The 23,703-nt window shown below is 42.9% G+C and overlaps 1 protein-coding gene across 1 annotated transcript; it reads right to left on the bottom strand.

Annotated features, from left to right (window-relative positions):
* Positions 1-23,408, bottom strand: DGCR8 (DGCR8 microprocessor complex subunit). The gene is made up of 14 exons (XM_034435818.3): positions 23,221-23,408; positions 18,499-19,541; positions 17,256-17,415; positions 16,334-16,476; positions 14,118-14,400; positions 12,635-12,832; positions 11,747-11,848; positions 10,433-10,531; positions 7,168-7,250; positions 6,695-6,795; positions 4,131-4,237; positions 3,478-3,605; positions 2,630-2,743; positions 1-130 (listed from the first exon to the last, which is right to left on the bottom strand). The coding sequence occupies exons 2-14, from the start codon at positions 19,228-19,230 to the stop codon at positions 47-49; spliced, it is 2,334 nt and encodes a 777-aa protein (XP_034291709.1). The 5' UTR covers positions 19,231-19,541; positions 23,221-23,408; the 3' UTR covers positions 1-46.
* Between the last annotated feature and the right edge of the window lie 295 nt (positions 23,409-23,703).

Here is a 23,703-nt window from a genome sequence, read left to right as displayed (position 1 = left end):
TAACTTTCGCCACTTGTTTTATTGCTCCAATTCCGAATCTCTCTCATTACACATCCACAGTACAGAGAGGCTCACTGCCAGGCTGAGCAGACTCTACAATTGTGATCTTGGGTTTCTTTCGTGTTTCCTCCTAGAAATATTAAAAATATATATATATACATACACATATATAGAGTTACAGGCTAACTAGCATGCGTCAGCAGCAGCAAACATAGAAAAGCGACAGCTCCGACCTCGCAACACACCCACAGCTTCTTAACTAGATAAGAGCCTGAAGATGACAGGGTTGTGAGCCTGTCAAAACGTTGCTATAAGAAAAACTTTTAAGGTACTGGGAGGATTTTAGCTAAGGTTTTAAAGGACCTTGCAGAGTGCTCTGTAAGGATTTTTAGAAGATTTTAAGCTAGGATTTTAACCAGAATTTTAAACATTTTAACTAACTTATTTAACATGACGCGGGAAAACACCCGAGATTTTAATTTTTTGTATATACACACCCGCGAAAACTTAAGAAGACATATATACATAATTATACATATCCTTCATCCTCGCTGGATGCCAACGTTCAAACGTTCCCTGAACAGAACACTAATATCTTGATTTTGCTCCAGGTTATCCTACTTAATACTTCCTTATCGGAAACATCGAAGTGCTTCTGTGGTGAAAGGATTTGCCCGTGGCATCACCATTGATTGGTGGGGGGTGCCCAGTAGGGGGCTCCTTTCGCGTACCTGTGAAGTTGCCCACTGAAATGGTACCCACTAATCTATTTATTAATCTATATTAGTCTTAGGTTATTTACGGGACCGCCTACTACCACAAACAGCCTCCCACCGGCCGGTACGCTCTCACAGAGAGGGGCTCCTCCGGCTGCTGTCAGCCAAGCAGTGTCGACTGGCGGCCCCCAGGGGGAAGGCCTTCTCTGTGGGGGCACCCACTATCTGGAACGAGCTCCCCCCAGAGATACGGAGGATCCCGGATCTGCGCACTTCCCGCCGTGCTCTTAAGACCCTCCTATTCCAGCAAGCCAGCCTGGCCTAATTTTCTCCCCTTTCTTTTTAATTTTTTAAACTGAAATTTTAATTTGTTTTAAATTATTGGGATTTTAATTGTCTTGGGCTAAATTATTTAATTTGGTTTTAAATTGTTTCTAACTTTTGTATTTATGTATTTTATTCTGTGCCTGTTCACTGCCCTGAGTCCTTCGGGAGTAGGGCGGTATATAAATTTAATAAAACAAACAAATAAAACAAGTCTGATGAAAAGAAGGATTAGGCAGTGGTGAAAGGTAAAATTTGTTACTACTGGTTCTGTGGGTGTGGCTTGGTGGGTGGGAGGGGGTAATGTGACTGGGTGGCCGTGACCAACTTTTTTTCTCTTTTTTAAAGCATTTTTTTTAACAACCTATTGGGGCAAATAGGTTGCAAAAAAATGCTTTTAAAAGGTAAAAAAAAGGCTCCGATGATCACAGCTATGGCGCGCGATCGTCAGAGCCTTTTTTTAAAAAACCTTTTAAACGCAGGAAGTAACGACACCCGGGCGGGTGGGCGGAGCCTCGTGCCGCCATCGCTACCGGTTCTCCAAACCACCTGCCACAATCGCCACTGGATCGCCCAATCTGGCCCGAACAGGGAGCATTTCACCCCTGGATTAGGGGTGATATGCTAGCAATGTTCCAATATCTCAGGGGCTGCCCCAAAGAAGAGGGAGTCAAGCTCTTCTCCAAAGCACTTGAGGGCAGGACAAGCAGCAATGGGTGGAAACTAATCAAGGAGAGAAGCAACCTAGAACTAAGGAGAAACTTCCTGACAGCGAGAACAATTAATCAGTGGAACAACTTGCCTCCAGAAGTTGTGGATGCTCCAACACTGGAGGCTTTTAAGAAGATGTTGGATAACCATTTGTCTGAAGTGGTGTAGGGTTTCCTGCCTAATCAGGACTAGAAGACTTCCAAGGTTCCTTCCAACTCTGTTATTCTATTCTATTTGTGGTCGCCCACTTTCACTCTGCTGAGTGGGTGAGAGCCAAGAGCATGTGACAGGGGTTCAACCTGCCCTATGGCAGCAACGGGTCTCAAACGTGAGGTTGCTCATCCGTCAGCCCAGCATTCTAATCTCAGGAGCCAACGGCGCAAGTTGCTAGGTAAATTTAAAACAGAAATTGTAACAACTTTATCTTGAAAACAAAGGTTGTCTAAAGAGACATGGATGAACTGGCTGCTTGTGAAAGGGAGTCTGGCTGCTCTGGATACTGTCAGAATTTTGTTTTTGTTCACATCCGAGTTGGAGAACTCAGCTTGGGTTTGTATGGGAAGGAGGAAAGTGGTGTTTTAAAATAAGCGCATCTTAAAGGGAGAATTCCTATGATCCTATGGTTACCGTTTCATATAAGGACAAAGACCAGCCTGGTTATCATATTTTGTGAAAACAATAAACCCTGTGAAATTCTTAGCAGTCCTAATACATTCTAGAAAATAACCACAAAAAAATATCTAATAAAAAAAGCTTTACTTAAGGACTTTCTAAATACCTTCATGTTTTAAGAATCAGGAGACTCATGAATTAAGCAGAACCATAAACCTGTCCTGTATGGTGACAGCAGCCAGGGAGCTTACCACGACGCTACTCACCCTTTCTTGTGCTAATTTTCTCATTTCCTCTTGTAACTTGTTCAGAATGTGCAGATTGGGCTTGTTTTTTTTGGCATACTGCTGAAGTTCTATCACGCTTTTGTCGGAGGTTTCCTACCCAAAAGGAAATTAAAGGGTTTTAATATGGTCCTTTTAAACCCTATTTTTTAAAAAAGCCTCTGAATTCAGTATAAGCAATTACTGTACTTTTCGGAGTATAAGACGCACTTTCTTCCCCCCATAAAAGTGGGTGGAAATGTCTGGGCATCTTATACAGCAAATGTTACTGAAGCCCTGCCCACCCGCCCCCACCCTTCGGCCTCTGCCCCGCAGCAATTTACTTCCTTGCAGCAAACAGCCTGATTTAGCACGAGCAGCTGATTGGCGGTTGGATCTGCCTCCGGAATACCGCCTATCAGCTGTTCCAGGCTGCGGGGATCGCCGCTACCCATCACCACCGTCACCTATTGCCGCCTCCGTGCGTCCCATTTTCGGCCTCCGTTCCTTTTATGCCCTGTCGGTGATAGGTGGCAGCACCAATCCCTGCAGCCTGGAACAGCTAATAGGAGGTATTCCAGGAGGCAGATCCAACCGCCAATCAGCTGCTCGTGCTAAATCAGGCTGTGCTGAAGCTGACCACGCTGTTTGCTGCAAGGAGGCAAACTGCTGGGAGGGAGAGGCAGATTTTTTTTTCTTGTTTTCCTCCCCAAAAGCTGTGTGTGTCTTACACTTCGGAGCATCTTATAGTCTGAAAAATACGGTAATCCTGGACAAGAGATAATTTGACATCTTTCAATAGAATCTCCTTATTTAATCCGGAGGCCAGGCAGAACATAAAAATGCTTTACCTGCTTAACCATCTTACTGTTTTCTCTGCCGTACATGCGCAATAAAGAACCCCAGTTTTTCACATGTGGGTGAAGCAGCTGAAGGATTTTCTGGGAAGCCAGTTGCTTTCCAACTCTTTTGTTCTTACCTGCAAAATCAAGGCAAGTTTAAACATCACACTCATACAGTAAACTTTTAGGAGCTGGACACAGAAGTTGGAGGAAAAGCCGCTACCTTGAGGGATCATACTTTTAAAGAAGATGATTCTACGATGGAGAATGGTTTGTACATTATATATATGAAATTTGCAATTTTTAAGGGAATGGCTACCAATTAAATTATCAACTTCGGTCCTTAACAATTATGGGTGTACAGGATAGGGAAAGCATTTAAGTTATGTAGCCAAATTATGTTCTTCTTGTCATTACAAACTTATATTCAAAATATTACAAAACATTGCAGTTCCAGCATTGATACAGATGTACTCAAATATAAATAACTTCTGTTTTTGATTTAAAAACGTAACTAAAATGATAGTGTCTTATCATTAAGAGATCAGTTTATAGGAAATTCTGACTGGTTAAATAAGAAAACCAACACCACCAGACGGAAAGTGGCAATAAATCTAATAAACAGATATTCCATAGATTTTCTTAGTAACTGTTATACTTACACCACCCCCGCACAGTATGCTTCCCACAAGTCATAACATATTCACTCTTCTGATTTTTGCCAGGAATCACTTCAAATTTTATGGATGTATCACCCATGCCATGATTTCTGAAGGACAAATTAAATACTGTTAGTTAGAAGTTCTCAGCGTTTAAAAAGTCTGGGTTTATTGATTAAAAACGTCAATTTAAAAAAAAAATGTTTGTATCAAATCTGGATGCCAACATAAAATAAAGTTCAGCTAAAACAGTGTTCATAATTTTCAAAGGACAAAAATGTTACTGGTTTTTACTGTATGTGGTAAGCAAATTATCCCAGTTCTGGAGTCTGCCTAGCCCCCATCTATAAAAGATATTTCTCCGTTTTTTATTTTTTATAAAAATGTCAAATCAATGTGCAAACAGTGTGACACCTAGGCGCCATACATTCCAATACAAATGAAACTGATCAGATTAAACATAATTATTAATCAACTTATCTTTTCTTTTATGTACACTGAGAGCATATGCACCAAGACAAATTCCTTGTGTGTCCAATCACACTTGGCCAATAAAAAAATCTATTCTATTCTGTTCTATTCTATTCTATATTCTATTCTATTCTGTATTTTTAATAACAATACACATCTATGTTGGGTTACAGTCTATCATTATTCAATTATTCCACATTTTCTCATTCTTACTTTCATTTTATAAAATAAAAATGTATACATTAATATTTCCCTTATTTCTATCACTTATTCTAGCTTTTATGCCACCCTTCATGTCACCCTTTATTACAAAACTTCCTTCTTTCCTGTCTTACTTCTAATCATGACACCTGCCTAAAGAAAAAAAAAATAGAGAGAGGGATAGGGGTAGAAGCAACTCAATACAGTAGCAAAAAAAAAAGAAAGGAGTCATTCATCCATCACCTCTTGCCCGCTTCATAGTTTAATTGCTATGATTTAAAAGAAAGAGGGGAAAAGGGAAAGGCTAATCAGAACAATAATTAAAAATCATCTATCCATCATCTCTTGTCCGCTTCAATAGTTTTAATTGCTATGCTTTTTTTTTTTTTTTGACTTGCCTCCCAAATTCTTCTTTTAAATCTCCATCTGTCTATTTCTTGGATGTCCGCTCTAAATATAACAGATATTTCTAATAAATATGAGTTTCAGCCATAAGAAGGGACAGCATCCCACACTGAATCCCAACTGGATATGGTGTGATACCAACAAAAGCTAATATTTGGATCTCAGGGTTGAACTGTGAGGTCCTTGGTGGCTTTTTTGCCGACGTTTCATTACCAAACTAGGGAACATCATCAGTTGAAGAAAACTACCAAGCTCAGAAAGCAACAAGGATCCCACCATGCATTGTGAGCAAAATGTACAGGAAGTCCCCGACTTACAACCACCATTGAGCCCAAACTTTGTTGCTAAACAAGACTGTTGTTAAGTGAACTTTGCCCCATTTCATGACCTTTCTTGCCACAGGTGTTAAGTTGAATCACAATTGTTAAGTGGCTGGCTTTCCCACTGCCTGCCTGTCAGAGGTTCGCAAAAGGTGACCTGACCCCGGGCCAGTGCAACCGTTATGAATACAAGTCCATTGCCAAGCATTTGAATTTTGATCATGCGACCATGGGGATGCTGCAATGGTCATAAATATGAAAAGCCATCATAAATCACTTTTTCCAGTGCTGCTGTAACTTCGAAGGTCACTAAATGAACAGTTAAGACAAAGGCCATTTGTATAGGACAGTAATGGCTAACCTTTTTGTTGTTGTGTGCCGAAAGCGCATGTACGTGCCGGCACCCATAATGCAATGCGGGGCCCCCTCGTGCATGCGCACACGACCCCCCCTCCCCCAGTCCTGTTTTGGGCCTAGCAGGCCTCCCTGCCGTTACAGGTGTTATGTCTGCCTTCCATGCAGCTTTATTCCTGTTTAGCGTTCATCTCCATTGTTTTGTGTTGCATTTCCTGCCTCTCTAGGATTTACCTCTATTTGCTCCTGTGAGGCACTTCCTGTTCCTGTTGTATATATCTGTTTATATTCTCGATGGCTTGTATAGCGTTTTAACTGCATTTTGATTAAAACTACTTGAAACACCTGCAGTCTCCTAGGACCAAAAACGGGCCGTTGGGGGGAGGGCACACTCTCGCGCACCCCAGCGCATGCGTGCGCGTTTCCTGCATGTGCGGTGGAGCTGAGCTGGGCGACGGCTCACGTGCCCGCAGAGAGGGCTCTGTGTGCCAGTTGTGGCACGCGTGCCACAGGTTCGCCGTCGCGGGTATAGGAAATAGCCATTTTCCAACCTCCCTGCACCAGTTCCAGCATGTCTTTTAAAACCGCACACTGGCAGGCAATCATGTTCACGCAGGGAACGCAGTTAAGAACGCGACAGCCACGTGGGGGGCTCTGTCCCAGGCAGACTAATTCCTAAAGCAGTCATCATGTTTTAGGAACCATTTCTAGGTTCTCCCAGATTAAAGAGAGAAAAAAAGAACAGACGGGGCTATTCCATAAAAAGAATGAAGCCTTCCTCAAAGGAGAGATCACGTAAGCCAGGCAAAAACTCACCTTTTAAGGCACTCGTGAAGGATCTGATATGGAGACAGGAGTCCAGCTTTACTCGTCAGTTCGTACACCCGTGAATCCTCGATACTGATATGGTTAAAATACTACAACAAAATAGGTAAAACAGTCACTTAACAGTAGAAAGGACTTTTTAAGCTTTGCAGGGAGGTCTCTCGTCGTTCTGCGGTTGCAGTATTAAGAGATAAACTAACAAGGAAAGATATGAGAGAACAAAATAAACAGCAGAACAAAGGAGCTGTTTGGCTTCGCACCGATTTTGCTAGGAGCTGGGATTGGGAACCATGAGTTGGGAAGAAAAGGTGTGTCTTATACTCGGAAAAATACGGTAACTCTTTCCACTGACAGAAGGAGTCAAAGGACAAATGATATCATTTATGATGAGGGTTATTAATCTAAAGCAAAGAAGCTGAAGGCTTAAAGGAATTTAACATGCAAAGACTCAGCTGTGAACGTACCTCTAATTCCTCACTATCTTTGGGCTTCTCCTCAGAGGTTTGCTTCACAAAATCAGGGATGAGGATTTCCAAAGTAGCTCGGGCTGGAAAAAAAAAAAAAGACTAGGAGTAAAAACCATGTGTGCATTTTGTCAAGAACGCCAACATGCATCGAACAATTCGTCGAATTTATGTTTTACCGACAAAGAAATAAAGGGAGACTAGTATAGACCTATTTCAAGCTATTTAGCTCTCGTCAGCTAGCCATACCCTTTCTGGGATTCGAATCCCCGGCTGCTTGCATATTAATGTATTTTTCGGAGTATAAGATGCACCTTTTTCCCCCAAAAAAGAGGGTGAAAATCTGGGTGTGTCTTATACTCTGAATGTAGCCCCGCCCGGCTTCTCAAGGAGGTTTCAGAGGCTGAAAAAAGCATCAGAAACGAAACTTCAGGAAAGAAGCCCCCAAACAGAGCTTCAGAGGCTTTTTTTCTGAAACTGTTTCGGAGGCTTTTGGAGGCAGGAAAAAACATTTTTTCTGAAATGGAGTTTCAGAAGCAGAAAAAAAAGCAAAAAGCAAAAAAAAAAAAAAAAAAAAAAAAAAAAGCAAGGCACAGAGCTCACCACCAAGGAACCTGTTGCTAAAATTCACCTCTGGGAACAGCTGATTGGGGGTATTTCAGGAGGCCGATCCACCTGCCAATCAGCTTTCTTCTTATTTTCCTCCCCAAAAACTAAGGTGCATCTTATACTCCAAAAAATACAGTAGGTACATGTATTAACCTCTAAACCATGGGCTCTCCTCACTTTGTTGGCTACACCAGGGAAAATATTGCTTTTTATCCAGACAATCTGGTCCACCCAATTAAGTGACTGAGCATACTGCTCTGCTTTCGCCTTTCAGACCCATTTTCCTTCGTTTTTAGAATGGTGAAAAGGTTTCCAAGTTGGGAAGTTTATTATTTGTATTTTGTATTTCGTTAACTGCCCTTCTCTCTCAGAGAGGGGGCTCTGGGTGGTGAAGTTGCAGAAACATCTTTTTTTTAATTGCATTTTTTCTCTTTACATATCTCTATTACATTTTTTTTAAAAAAAAATTTATATGCCGCCCTTCTCCGGAGACTCAGGGCAGCTTACAATGCACTAAGCAATAGCCTTCATTCTTTTGTATATTTATACAAAATCAGCTTATTGCACCCACAACTGGGTCCTCATATTTAACAGATCTGATATTATTCATACAACTAGAACCAATATTCAGTACATTATATACATTCTATTTCTAAACATTCTGTACCTTTATGTACATTTCCATTCCTTATTTCTATTATCTATCCATTCATACCATTTCTCCCATACTGCATAATCCATCTTTTGAGGAGAAAGCCTGTGGAAAATAAATCCCAGATAAAGGGATTGCACATATGTGCTAGTCGTTCCCGACTCTAGGGGGCAGTGCTCATTTCCGTTTGAAAGCCGAAGAGCCAGCGCTGTCCAAAGACAGTCTCCGTGGTCATGTGGCCAGCATGATTAAACTCCAAAGGTGCACAGAACGCTGTTACCTTCCCACCAAAGGTGGTCCCTATTTTTCTATTTGCATTTTTTACATGCTTTCAAACTGCTAGGTTGGCAGAAGCTGGGACAAGTAACGAGAGCTCACCCCATTACACGGCGCTAGGGATTCGAACCGCCAACCTCTCGATCAACAAGCTCAGCGTCTTACCCACTGAGCCACCGCGTCCCATTAAATCCCAGATATATCTGTGCTAAATTCTCTTAGCTCTACTGCCAATTCTATGCACACTAATGGCAGAACAATCCTTCCCTTAGTTGCTACCCAGACAGACTGCGAATCTCAGAATGCTTAAGTGCCACACTGTCTTGCTACAAACTGCAGTATTACTTGAATCACTTAAATCACGGAGATTTAAACAGCAAGCAACATTTGGGTTCTTTTCATCTGAAATCACAATCTTGAATGGAACAAGTAAAAAACAAACAAACCAGAATTTAGCCCTTTAGAGAAAATGGTACAGGCACTCCTCGAGTTACGGCCACCATTGAGCCCAACATTTCTGTTGCTAAGTGAGACAGTTAAGCAAATTTTGCTCCATTTTATGTCCTTTCTTTCCACCATTGTTAAGTGAACCACTGCAGCTGTGAAGTTAGTTAACACGGCTGTTAAGTGAATCTGGCTCTGCTATTGACTTTGCTTGTCAGAAAGTCGCAAAAGGGGGTCACGTGACCCCCCCAGAACACCACAATCACCAAGCTTCTGAATTTTGATCAGGTGACCATGGAGATGCTGCAACAGTCGCTAAGTGGAGAAAACAGCTATAAGTCACTTTTTTTCAGCGCGATTGTAACTTTGAGCAACCACTAAATGAACGGTTGTAAATTGAGGACTACCTGCACTGCGAATAGAATAGAATAGAATAGAATAGAATAGAATAGAACAGAACAGAACAGAACAGAACAGAACAGAACAGAACAGAATAGAATAACAGAGTTGGAAGGGACCTTGCAAGTTTTCTAGTCCAACCCCCTCCTTAGGCAGGAGACCCTACACCACTTCAGACACTTTATCCAACATCTTCTGAAAAACTTCCAGTGTTGGAGCACTTACAACTTCTGGAGGCAAATTGTTCCACTTATTAATTGTTCTAACTGTGAGGAAATTCCTCCTTAGTTCTAAGCTGCTTCTCTCCTTGCTTACTTTCCACCCGTTGCTTCTTGTCCTGCCCTCAGGTGCTTTGGAGAATAGCTTGACTCCCTCTTCTTTGGGGCAGCCCCTGAGATATTGGAAGACTGCTATCCTGTCTCCCCCTAGTCCTTCTCTTCATCAAACTAGACATACCCAATTCCTGCAACCGTTCTTCATATGTTTTAGCCTCCAGTCCCCTAATCATCTTTGTTGCTCTTCTCTGCACTCTTTCTAGAGTCTCAAACACCTTTTTTACATCGTGGCGACCAAAACTGGATGCAGTACTCCAAGTGTGTCCTTACCAAGGCCTTATAAAGTGGTATTAACGCTTTGTGTGATTTGGATTTCAATCACCCGTGTCAATTTCGCTATGCTAGCCCAGCAAACACTGATGAGAGCACAAATTGCATGTAGAATCAGAATTGATGCACCCGTTTTCTGAGAATGCTAATTTTCTTGACTTCACTAATCCTCCGTAGATCTAGATCAGGGGTCCCCAACCTGTGAGCATCCTCTCCCTCCCCACACCAGCCTGCAAAGCCAGAAACGTTGTGGAGTTCTGATCTAGATAGCTGTACTTACCAGCTTTATTCTTGGCAAGTTTTTTGCTACTGGCAGTCCCTGCTCCGTAAGTCACTCCATCAATAATAACTGATGCTCCAAAAGGCTCACTTGGGTTCTCTTTAAAGAGAGGAGAGAAAAATCAAAATATCTGAAGTCCCATCTCACCCTGTCAAGAAGACCGAGAGACTGATGTTTAGCATACTTGGCAATTTACAAAGGCTACTCAGTTAAAGAACAAGCCATGATTGTTTCCTTTATATCGAACCATGTTACCGTTTCTTTATTCCACCTCCACTGTGCATCGTGTTAACATTCTTGAATGTAAATATATTTGGACGAACGGGAGGTTTTATAGTTTTCCAGAAAAACCCAAACAAACATAGCTCAAGAATGAAGGTGAATATATACGTGTCCCGGGATAATGTTTCAGGATCCAATCTGGATCAGTCACAGGTTTAGTCTTCTGAGCTTTCGGACTCGTGCTGGAGCCCCATCCTCAGGGAACTTCTCTCTACCAGAATGTGTGCTTTGGGCTATTCTATGCATATTATTGCTATTAAGATTGTTGGCCGAGCAGGGACAAAAATAGCCAGGGAAATTTTTGAAGCCTGGGAAATCAATCAACAGGATTGCTGATTTCCCACCAGATTATCAGATGCTTAGGAGCTGAGGAAACAACAGCCAACGACTTAATAGCCGGCCAACAACACCCAAAAAACAGGCCACATACAACCAGGCACCACATAAATACTACACATAAAGGTAAAGGTTCCCCTCGCACGTATGTGTTAGCCGGTCCCGACTCTATGGGGCGGTGCTCATCTCCGTTTCAAAGCTGAAGAGCCAGCGCTGTCCGAAGACGTCTCCGTGGTCATGTGGCCGGCATGACTCAACGCCAAAGGCGCACAGAACGCTGTTCCCTTCCCACCAAAGGTGGTCCCTATTTTTCTACTTGCATTTCTTTACGTGCTTTCGAACTGCCAGGTTGGCAGAAGCTGGGACAAGTCACGGGAACTCACCCCGTTACGCGGCACTAGGGATTTGAACTGCTGAACTGCCGACCTTTCGATCGAAAAGCTCAGTGTCTTAGCCACCGCGTCCCTTAATACTACACATAGAATAGCCCAAAGCACACATTCCGGTACAGAGAAGTTCCTTGAAGATGAGCTTCAGCACGAGTCTGAAAGCTCAGAAGACTAAACCTCTGGTCCTGGTGAACGACCCAGATTGGATCCTGAAACACAGCTCAACCTTAGATCTCTAGATCTACTGCAGCGCTCCTGGTAATTGTCCCTTAGAATCATTCCTTTAGATAAATATTAGAAGACTTACCACATTCAAAGAAATTGTAAACAGGCCGTACTTTCAGCACTCGTTGCATATATTCATGAAGGATACAAACTTCAGACTTCCCATTGGGATTAATAACAAACTCTGGAAAAGAAGAACATCGCACAGATGCGGCTTTGAATCTCTGAAATGTTCACTAGTAACAGCTAGAGCAGTGTTTCTCAACCTTGGAAGCTTGAAGATGGGTGGACTTCAACTCCCAGAGTCCCCCAGCCAGCGCTGCTGGCTGGGGGAATTCTGGGAGTTGAAGTCCACCCATCTTCAAGCTACCAAGGTTGAGAAACACTGAGCTAGAGGATGAGAACGGCTTTCATTAAGAAGCCCCACAGGATAAATACCAATCCCATAGTACGTGCAGTGGTACTATCCTAACAATGAGTCGAAAATAAAACCAGCATTTTCCAGGATTGCCAACACTCGGTGTAGGTAGTCCTCCATTGACGACCACAATGGGGTCTCTCCGTAAGTCATGACGGTCGCAAGTGGGTCATCGTGATTCCAACCCGATTTTACAACTTTTTTTTTTTGTTTTTGCAGTGGTCGTTAAGCGAGCATGGCAGTCACCATGGCCGTTCAAGCAAACCAACTGTTTCTTATGGGGCATTTTTGACACACACCCCCCCAAAAAACCACGATGTAAATGTTATTTTTCTGGCAAAAAAAAAACATTGTACAATGGGGTCACGTGACTGTGGGATGCCGCAAATTGCCTAAAGTGGCTGGTACACCTGAGTTGTAAGTATACCTGGGGAGATAACTTTGAATGGAAGACAAAACTTGGAAGGACAAACAAATAAAATCAGTTCCAGGTAGAACTTTGGCTAATTCTCAGGGCTTTAAATTAATTCACAATTCTGACAACCAGCTTACCTTTCTTTGTGGGCGCATCTTGGACAGACAACGTAATGAGTTTCTGATTGGCTGGCAAAATGGGCCTCTCAGACTCTGCCTGCTTCCTCTTCATCTCCCGGTTGAACTGCCGCCTCTCCGCCCACGTTCGGAACTTCTTCACCGTGACTTGCTCGAAATCGAAACATTTTTCCAGATAGTGTCGGAAATCCTCAATATCTAAGGGAACAAAGCAACCGTCACTGTGCCGCGCTCCTTCCAACTGAGAGCGCAACTGGGTCAGTTAGGGGAGTGACCTGATTTATGGATCTCAGGGCTTATGATCGTAATGCAGTCTAAGTCAAGGACTACCTGTAGATGGAACTATCTGAGAAAGAATTGTGCTTATGTCTCTTTGCATCACAGCCGCAAACAAGCAGTTAAACAAAAAAGAAAACAGAGTAATTGAGTTAGAAGGGACCAAGTCCAGCGGTGTCAAACTCAAGGCCTAGGGGCTGGATCCCACCTGCGGAGTGCTTAGATCTGGCCCCCGGGGCTACCATGGAAATAGCGAAGGACCCGCCTGCGTTGCTTCTGCCAGCAAAAATGGAGCTTGCGAGGGCTGAGGGCAGCCCTTCCGAGCTCCACTTTCGCTGGCAGAGGGTTGCAGGAGGCCGTCACAGCCGAAAACGGAGCTCGGGAACCCATTTTTGCTGGCTGAGTGCTCACGTCACCACAGGTGCCCCGACACAATTGATGTTGAGGTGGCCACGCCCCACCTGGCCACACCCACCATGCCCCCCCAAGGTCAAACACAACCTTGATGCGTCCCTCAATGAAATCGAGTTTGACACCCGTGATCTAGTCCAACCCTCTGTTTAAGCAGGAGATCCAATACCAGGGGTCGGTAACCTTAAAAACTCCAAGAACCACAAAAGTCTTAACCGGAAGCCCCCCATTCAATTCTGGAGCCGACCGGAAGTCCGATTCCCCCCACCATAGAGTCTCCACCTAGCGCGGCATCCTTTTTCCTCTACCTGTCCTATCAATTGTGACTGGAAAACCTGCCCCTTGCCATAGAGTCTCTTCCTGGTGCGCCTTGCTTTCACCCCCCCTAACTGGAAGCTCCTCTCAAAATTGGGGCTGAGACAGGGAGCCACAGCAAAGGGATGAAAGAGCCACATGTGGCTCCAGAGCTGCGGGTTGCTGACCACTGTCCTATACCATTCTGGGCAAGTGGCTGTCCGGTCTCCTAACAGAACACTCACAATTTCTGCAGGCAAGTCGTTCCACTGATTAATTGTTCTCGCTGTCCGAAAATCTCTCCCTACTTCTAGGTTTGGAGCTCTCTTTGATATGCTTCCATCCGTTGCTTCTTGTTCTACTTATAATGTACATTAAAGCGACACTTAATGTACCCAAGCAACAGCCAAGAACTCTGGATGACTGAAGAAGAAACACTGATGCCTAATTTGAGTTGGTGGGATGTGGCCCACCTCGGAAAGGTAAAACGACAGGTCCTCACCTATTGATTCATCTTTGCACACTTCGACTTTGGCCTTCACTTGTCCCAAAGCTCCTTGGGCTGCATCTCCCCCAGACGGATCTTTCTCATCCAACGTTCCGGAATCGGCTGCCGTAGAGTCTGGCTCCTCCGTTTGACAATCCAGTTCCAGGGATTTTTCCGTCAGCTTTACAGGGGAAACCTCCCTGTTTGGGGTGATGTCATTGCTTTGTTCCCTTTCCTCGTTGTCTTTCATTTTTTTATAATGCAAACAAGGAATGCTACTCAGAGGAGGGTCGTGTTTCTGCAACACAGTTTGCAAGTTCAAAGGTGAGAGAGCAGGGCAACAAAACCAACGTATAAATTCCCTCATATATAGTGCCCCCGTCTTTACCAGCAATGCTTCAGATCTCTGAGAATCGGCGTTGTTAATCAAAGCAAAACAGGGAAGTCAAATGCTTTGTATAAGTGTTTTTATATGCTTGTTAGAAAATCACCAGGCTCTCTAGCAACTTACACCCTTTTAAGTTACTTATTTTCTGTACTATCAGAAGAAAAATCTTGTGAGAAGCAATGAATTTAAAAAATGCACCTTGGAAGTATCAAAACGGAAAGTGTACCTAATTGCTCCAATGTATTTTCAGTAATTTTTAAAGTCAAAGCCATCCGTCATATATTACCGTTGTACATAGGGTGCTCATAAGTTCCCAACTTTTCTCTTATCAATGTTTCCCCGTAAAAGAATTGGAGAGGACCGTATTTCCATCTGCTTTAAGATCTCACTTTTCACTGCAGCCAGATGCCGCCAAGAAGGCTAAAATAGCAGAAACGTATCCAAGAACTACCATATTTTTTGCAGTATAAGATCTTCTGGACTATAAGACGCACCTACCTTTTTGGGGGAGGAAAACAAGAAAAAAAAATCTGCCTCTGCCTCCCAGCAATTTGCCTCCTTGCAGCAAACAGCAAGCAGCCTGATTTAGTTTCATTTTCATTTTCAGCACAGCCTGATTAGCACAAGAAAAAAAAATCTGCCTCCCAGCAATTTACCTCCTTGCAGCAAACCGCAGAGTCCCGCAGGGCAATAGACTATGGCAATCCCTGTAGCCTGAAACAGCTGAGGGTCGAGAGGCTGATCCAATGGACAATCAGCTGCTTGTGCTAATCAGCTGTGCTGAAGCTGAAAGTGGCTGTTTGCTGTAAGGAGGTAAATTGCTGGGAGGCAGAGGTCAAAGGGTGGGGGCCAGCAGGGCTACATTAGGTGTATAAGACGCACCCAAATTTTCACCCTCTTTTAGGGAGGGAGAAAGTGTGTCTTATACTCCGAAAAATACGGTAAACAGCATTCTATGCTCTTTGGCTTAATTTCAGCTAGAGGCCCTCACTCCCTCTTGCGGAAGAGAACTCTATAAATCAGTTATGCGTAACGTTTAAGGAAAGGTGATCAATAAGAAAATATCGATCCTCTAATTTATTAACGAGTCAAGCTTTTAGTGTTTAGTAACCTATAAAGCAATTTTTATTTTGGAATGTAACCACAATTCAAAATAGATCTTTTAGTCAAAGGGCAGGAAGGCATTTTTTTTTCATATTATTCTGAGTGATGCTGACAGTTTCATAATTAGCTTGGTTCACCAACATGCAGATAGTCACCGACTTATGACCACAACTGAGACCTGAATTTCCATAGTTAAGAAGGTAGGCAGTTGTTAAGTGAAACAGGAGGTTGTTAAGTGAATCCATCTTCCCCTATTGAAGTTTAAGGAACGATTTGTTAATCACGTTTTTCAGAGCTATTGTAACTTCACAGTCCTTCAGTGAACAGTTTCTATGGAGATTCTGTCATCCAGATCATAATTATCCCAAAGGTGCATTTTCAAGACCTTCCAAGGGGTCTCAACAACTTTCAAAAAGAGTGCAAACGACCAGCTGTCTGCAAAGAGTATAAATCCTTCCATTCCCCACCATTCAGTCAGAGCCAAAGAAGCTTCTTGGATGAGAAGCAAAACGTCTTTAAAAACAAGAAAGATCTAGTTGCCTCTTGAGAAAAAGCACCTTTGGGATAAATGAACGGTTTATAAGTCGAGGAATACCTATAGTAGCTCATGTCTTAAATAAGATGAAATCGGATTTTACAGAATGAAATTCAGTGACAGTCAGCCACGCTTCTAATAATTACAAGAATGCCTAACGCCTATTCATATTTCTAAAAGAATGAAACCCAGAGACATCATTACCCTGATGCTTCCTGTTCCCAAGAAATAAGGTCTGGACCAGGTGACCACACGAGACTCTCTGTGGAGGTACACTGGGATGCCTGAGTTGTGGAATGTCATGATCCATCCATCAGGCAATGGTTCTGTAGGAGGGCGACCACGACCTGGGAAAGAGAAGCACACTGAGGCACTGCTTAGTGCCCAAATCCTTCAATGGTTATTTTGAAACATACAGTAAGTGCCTCCCGTCTTCCTGGTTAAACCATCAAGCTAGCCGGAAGCTTGAGGTTCTTCAAATTCTTCAATGCCTCTTGACATGCAAGTTGAAATTTATCAACACTTGTTTCCTGATTGTTTATTTCTACCCTATGACTATCATTAAGTGTTGTACCTTACGATTCTTGATGAACGTATCTTTTATGTACACTGAAAGCATATCCACCAAGACAAATTCCTTGTGTGTCCAATCACACTTGGCCAATAAAAAATTCCATTCCATTCCATTCCATTCTTTTTCTCCAAAAGCGGGACTCTCCAATCTTGGTAACTTTAACTCACCAGAATTCCCCACCAGGCACGACTGGCTGAGGAATTCTGGGAGTCGAAGTCCACAAGTCGTAAAGTTGCCACGGTTGGAAACCCCCGTTTTAGAGAAAATGGCTAAGACAGTTGTGTGGAAAATCCTCCATAGGTCAATTGTTCTACCTGTAAAATAAAAACTGCATGAATCAAGTGGTTTTGTTCGCACCCAAAACAACTCTGGTGTTTTCTTCTATGTGTGGACCAAAATGTATTATTTATTTTTCACACTCCTTAACCACCCATCTCTCTCTGAGAAATGCCAGTTGTTCTGGGCTAGATGTGAACAGGAAGAGAGCCAGCCTCTTAAGAGAAACTGAGCTGGTCAAGGCAACTAGGTGCGTGATTAGTTGCAACAGCTTACTTTTAAGAACAGTTTTTATTTTGGTCATCATGGGCTGTACGGTGGTTTCTCCGTCCGACTGATGGTCGCTTTCCCCTGCGTATTTCTCATCCATCCTCCTTTTTTTGGGAACGCAAAGGCCCTCTTCCAGCAGAGCGTCCACATCATTATCAAATTCATCCTGAAAAACATACTGTCAAGTAGATACCACGCCCCATATTCTCCTCACTCCCTGGGAAGACAGATACGGCTGCAGAGACCTATAAATTGCCCAAGTGACTCAGATTGTATCAAAGTGGCAGGTTTCAAGCAGCGGTAAGTAGCTCAGTAGCTCTGTAATAATTCAGGAAGATTTGGTGATTTTTTTAGGCAGCTACTTTGATGAGCTCTACTGATAGTCCTCATTTAGCAACCACAACTGGGACAGACAACTCAGTGGTTAAGTGAAGCAGATACTAAGTTAAGGGACAGACAACTCAGTGGTTAAGTGAAGCAGATACTAAGTTAAGGGACAGACAACTCAGTGGTTAAGTGAAGCAGATATTGAATCTGCAACTTGGCTTATGATCTTCCTTCAGCTTTCCTTTGCTTTACAGACCTGTGAAGGCTCTAATTGTGAGAATCTCGGTTGTTAAGTTACTTTTTTCATCTTCCTTGTGACTGAAAATGGTTGCCAACCAAGAACTACTTGTACAGGTCAGTCCTCAATTTACAACCATTTGTCTAGTGATCATTTGAGGTCACAACAGCACTGAAAAAAGCAACTTATGATTGCTTTTCACGCTCATGACCATTTCAGCATCCCCATGGTCACCTGGTCAAAATTCCGACACTTGACAACTGGTTCATATTTATGACCGTTGCAGTGTCCTAGGGTCATGTAATTCCCCCTTTTGCGACCCTCCGACAAGCAAAGTCAATGGCAAAGCCAGATTCACTTAACAGCCGGGCTACTAACAGAACAACTGCAGTGATTCACTTAACAACTGTGACAAGAAAGGTCGCAAAACTCACTTTTAACAGTTGTCTCAAAATTTCTTAACAGAAATTTTGGGCTCAATTGTGGTTGTACGTTGAGGACTATCTGTATCTTCTCTACAATTAAGCCTCAAGCCCAAATTTTGTCCCACCAAGATTTTCTTCCTTTACTTCATCCCCCTGCCCAGTTAATATAAATGCTGCAAAAATGCCCCTATATTTGCAATTTCCTTCCTGAACCCAAACTCTGCAAAAACAAAAACAAACAAAAAAAAATTCTAGTTACCTCGTAAGAATAGTGCAAGGTTTCTTCGTCCACTTTGTCTTGCTGAACGATCGCCTTAGATGCAAACCCTCCTCCTCCTTCTTCATCTATTTCCATCAAATTGTCTGTAAAATCTTCTAAATCATCCAACACTGCATATTCCACTCGCTTTTCCTGATCTACCCCATTGTCCTCATCCTTGGTCTCCTCCTTTTCACCGGCTACCTGAGCTGCCAGGCCGCCACTACTACCCCCACCGAGAGGGCAAGCATGCACATCCCCATTGACACCGCGAATCCCTAAATCTGCCCCTGCCTCATAATCTGGCTCAGCTCCAGTGTATAGCACTTTTCTGTCTTTACTTTTGCAGCTCTCTGTAAAGTTAACGCTAATCTTTACATCCTTAAGCAACTTAAGATCGGGAATGAACTTCCTAACCGAGGGCGCGTGGCGAGCAGTTCTTGGGCTTTGGTCGCTATACGGATCTATGATAAGACGACTTTGGTAGCACGAAGATCCCTTGGTGAGGAGCTGCGTCCCGTTGCCAGCGTGGGCGTCCCCAGCGGGGGTATCTGACTGTCCATCACCACCAGAGCTAACGTCCATTACCTCTGCGTCACTGGACGTTTGCAGGGGAGGTGGTGGAGGCTGTTCGTTGGGAGGCAGTGGTGGGGGACAAGAAGGGTTCTCCATGTTCACTTCAGTGCTGGCTGGCTCTTTTGGAAGGGGAGGTGTGTTTTCACAATTCTCCATCGCTAAAACTTACCCAAAGGGGAAGGGGAAAAAGAAATAATAAACCCACCAAGTTTTAAACAAAAGGGTTGTAGGAATCTATGATCCTCACATGCAGAAATCCCTCCAGAGAGGATTGGTCGTGCTTTACTCAAAAGGCAACACTGATGATTCAGTTAAGCTGACTACATTGCTCTTTTCATTAATGTGGACAGCTTTCAGAATCACTGTCTCAATTACTGGAAATCACAATGCATTCAGCTTAAATAGCTGATGTCCGAGTTAAGAGCTTCTTCTGTTGGCTGTCGTAGATCTTCTTGACTTTTTTCAGCCTGCAAAGAAAAATGTCAACTGTCAATCGCTCATATTAGGAAGTACAGTCCAATTACCCAATCCTGAGAATAACATACAGGTAGTCCTATACTTAACAACAGTTCGTTTAGTGAAAGTTACAACGGCACTGAAATTCCGATTCTCTTAACAACCGTGTTACTAACTTAATAACTGCAGTGATTCATTTAACAATTATGGCAAGAAAAATTGTGAAATGGGGAAAATTCACACAACTGTCTCACTTAGCAACAGAAATTTTGGGCTCAATTGTGCTTATAAATCGAGGATTATCTGCATTTCTTTTATTGACTTTTGGCTAAAAAGTAAAATGAAATGTTTCATTTCTCTTGAAGTTCCTAGTTCTAAGTTAACAATGGATTATAGTCAACACATCCTTGGTAAAAAACTATGATGATGTACGGAGTATGGTTATGAGGACTTGTTTTCATTTCATGTATAAGTACAGATTCCCTAAGTGTCATTTTAACTATAATATTTACAAGGTCTGGAGTGACAGTTACATGTGGCAGGCAAGGATGATGGTCTTTCAGGGAAATGCCATCTTCAACTTTGATAAGCCTCCTTTGAGAACTCAAAGGAGTGGAACAGCTAGATAGAAGCAAATAGATGAACAAGTACGTTAGATTTATTTCAGATTGTATTCAATAAAAAATTTAGTGCAAGATGATACACTGTTATGAAGCAACACCCACTTGATCAAATGTGTAATGATGCCCAGCTGATTGGGTTGAAAAGCAGATATATGAAAGCAAGCTGAACCAAATTAAAATTTGCCAGAATAAATCTGTAAACTTTGTTGCCACAAAGTTGTCACTTGTTTAAACAGGCTGTCTGCTTTAATAAAAGAAAAAACGGTCAGAACTGAACTAGGTCACCTGGCATGCTCCCAAAAAAAAGCATCATTGAACTATAGTAACAAAAACAAAAAGGACCGCTCTCTTTGAAAGGCAAAGAATTTTATACGACTGAAAAAGCTGGTGCTTTTTCTACGAATTACTCACACAGACATTGCTCTGCAGCTACCAGAAATGTATTGTACTAGCTTTTTTTTCCCCTTTTGCTCAATTGTGTTCAATTCTCAGATACTGCCTGGGCAACTCCCTGCAGTTTTCTTGGCAAGTCATTTGCCATTGCTTTCTTCCATGAGACTAGAGAAAGTGACTGGCCCAAGGTGACCCAGCTGGCCTTAGGCAAGGCAAAACTCAAGTCTTCCAGTTTCCAGGCTGATGCCTTCAACTACTACACTCATCCTTATTTCTCAGTCATTTTTCATTGCATTGTTCATGTCACATAAAATCATTTCTATCATACGTGAACTATTTCCCTTTCCTAAATTTTTGCTTGCTGCTACTTTTGCAAAATCAGATAAACACTGGAAATCAATGTCATAATTTAAAATCCATTCCCAATGGAAAGCCAAATGGGTTGCTGAACGTCAATACACAGGAAGACATAGACCAGTTCAATATCTGATTTTTTTCATATAAATGCTGCTGTGCTTCCATGGCTTAGATTGATGGCTTAGATTGGTATTAGAATACAGATCTTTGTAACATTCATATTTTATTTTATTTTAATCTAGGGGAAATGTTAATATGTATTGCAAGTCCATGTATCATGTGCCATGATCTAAATAAACTGGAAATAACTTATTTACAATTTGGCTAGCCTAGAATAAAGATAAGCATAATGCCCCATCATGAAACCCTGTATTCTAAACCGGATTGCAGTGCCCTCATGTACTAATTTCTTGATGTTGTATCTTTTCATTTAATAAAATGAAAATAAAAATTAGAAAAAAAATTAGAATGCCTACAGCCCCAAAGGAGAACATGGTGCCACACCCTTTGAGGTCTGATTTTTATTGGACAGAGGTGTCTCCTCTTTCCAGGACTCAGACACAAATTGTACAGTTGAGGTGATGAGAAAAAGTCAATTTCCCTTCCCATCTTTTATGAGAATCTTGCAATGACTCCATTAATGTCATGCACCATGATTTAACCCCAATTACAAGGAATCTGGGAGAAAAGCACAAACACCAATAAATTTAATACATATATACAGAAGGGTGGAGAGCAATGCAGGTAGTCCTCAACTTATGGCCACAATTGAGCCCAAAATTGCTAAATGAGAAATTTGTTAAGCGACTTGCCCCATTTTATGACTTTTCTTGCCACATTTGTTAAGTGGATCACTTGCAGTTGTTAAATTAGTAACATGGTTGTTAAGTGAATCTGGTTTCCCCAGTGACTCTGCTCTTCAGGAGGTCACATAAGGGGATCACATGATCCCAGGGACCATGCAACCGGCAAATAAATGAGTGTTGTCAAGTAAATAACATGAACATGGGATGTTGCAATGGTCTTAAGTGCGAAAAATGGTCATAAATCACTTTTCTCAGTGTCGTTTTTGCTTTGGTCACTAAATGAACCGTCGTTAAGTCGAGGACCCCCTGTACAAATAAGATTGTGTGCTACCCAGGGTAAGATGGGCAGGCGATACATCTTACAAAATAAAAATAAATCACATAAACTGTTTCAACTCCTACTCTCAAAACGAGGCTATAGAACACTGCACACCTGAACAACTAGACACAAGGACAGTTTTTTCCCGAACGCCATCATTCTGCTCAACAAATAATTCCCTCAACACTGTCAAACTATTCACTAAGGCTGCATTACTATTAATCTTCTCATTGTTCCCACCACGCATCTCCTCCCACTTATGACTGTAACTTAATTGCTTGTATCCTTACGATTTATATTGTTTCTAGTATGATTTGATTGCTTATTTGTACTCTGACTATCATTGAGTGTTGTACCTTACGATTCTTGATGAACGGATCTTTTTTTACTTTTTATGTACACTGAGAGCATATGCACCAAAGACAAATTCCTTGTGTGTCCAATCACACTTGGCCAATGAAGAATTCAATTCAATTCAATTTTATATTCTATTCTATAAAAATAAACAATCAACCTCCAGTTATCTTTCATCTGACCCACCCCTGAAAGAAGGTCCCCCCCAAACAAAACCAGGAATGCAGCTGTATCCCCCACCCTCCCAGAGGTCCATTTTGACCAGGAAGTGCTATCCTAGATGGGGACTCCTCAAAACCTCTTGGAACCCTGCAGACCGTGGGGTGACTTTTGGGCCAAGCCCAACCAACCTTATACAGTTGTGGCCCTAAAAAGGAAAGAAGAGGTTTAACCCCCCTCCTCACCTCCCAATACACCTAAAGCATTTAAAGATCTCATAGAATTTACTCATATCCTTATCTTGTATTCATAATCATGTTTATACTTATATCTGTTATCTTATGTGTTTGACAAATAAATAACTAATAATAACTAATAATGGTATTTGAGATGCATTTTTGAATGTTGACTGAATTTCATATTTAATAAAGATAATAGTAATAGTAATAATAGTAATAGTAGTAGTAATAATACATCCCAAGTTTTCGTCCCCCTCCCACAATTGGGGGAGGGGCGTAAGAGTCTGGGGCAGGTCACGTGGCCCATTGAGCCCGCCCCCCCAGCCGTCAATCAAACGAGGGAGAGGGGGGAATCACTGCTTCTCGGCCTACCAAGGGCCACGGGGCCTAGTCAAAGAGGCTCCGGCGGGCAGCCCCCTCCTCTAAACGGAGGCACCCACCTGAGCCATGCCCGCCCGGTCTCAGCTGCTCCTCTGGGGTCTCTTCCGCGTCCGCCTAGCTCCGAACCGGCGTGTGAGGGAAGGAAAGCGGCCGCCTTCTCGCCTCCTCAAGCCGCGGTTTTTTTCTCTCCGCCTCAGCGAAGCCGCCTTCGCGCGGACGCCGCCATCTTTAAACGTCTCCTCACGCCGCCGCAGAGAAGCGGCCCGGCCCCTTTCCCCGCCTCCCGGCCAATCGGCTGTCGAGGAGCGGCCTCGCGCGCTTCTCCCTCATTGGGCCCGCGGAGACGCGGCGGCCTCCGCGCGCGCGCCGCCGCCAATAAAAGCCACGGACGGGGAAGAGCGGCCAATAGGAGCGGTGGGAGGGCGGGGCCCGAAGAGGTTGGTGGTGGGGGCGACTAAGAAACGCAAGAGGAAAAGGGGTGGGCCTTACGGCTGTCGGTCAAGCCCTGGAAAACAGCTGACTCGCCAATAGGAAGCCAGTCT

This window comes from Pantherophis guttatus, chromosome 17, assembly GCF_059756535.1.
Source record: "Pantherophis guttatus breed Tessera chromosome 17, ASM5975653v1, whole genome shotgun sequence".
Lineage (NCBI taxonomy): Eukaryota > Metazoa > Chordata > Lepidosauria > Squamata > Colubridae > Pantherophis > Pantherophis guttatus.
The sequence above is the reverse complement of the archived record's forward strand: the minus strand, read 5'-3'. Positions and strand labels throughout refer to the sequence as shown.

Excerpts from the sequence above, each read along its gene's own strand:
- DGCR8 (XM_034435818.3), bottom strand. The coding sequence starts at position 19,230 with ATGGAGAATTGTGAAAACACACCTCCCCTTCCAAAAGAGCCAGCCAGC. Across the intron at positions 17,416-18,498 it reads CCTTGCACTATTCTTACGAG|GATGAATTTGATAATGATGT; the intron begins GTAACTAGAATT and ends TATGTTTTTCAG. Across the intron at positions 2,744-3,477 it reads ACAGTAAGATGGTTAAGCAG|GAAACCTCCGACAAAAGCGT; the intron begins GTAAAGCATTTT and ends CCTTTTGGGTAG.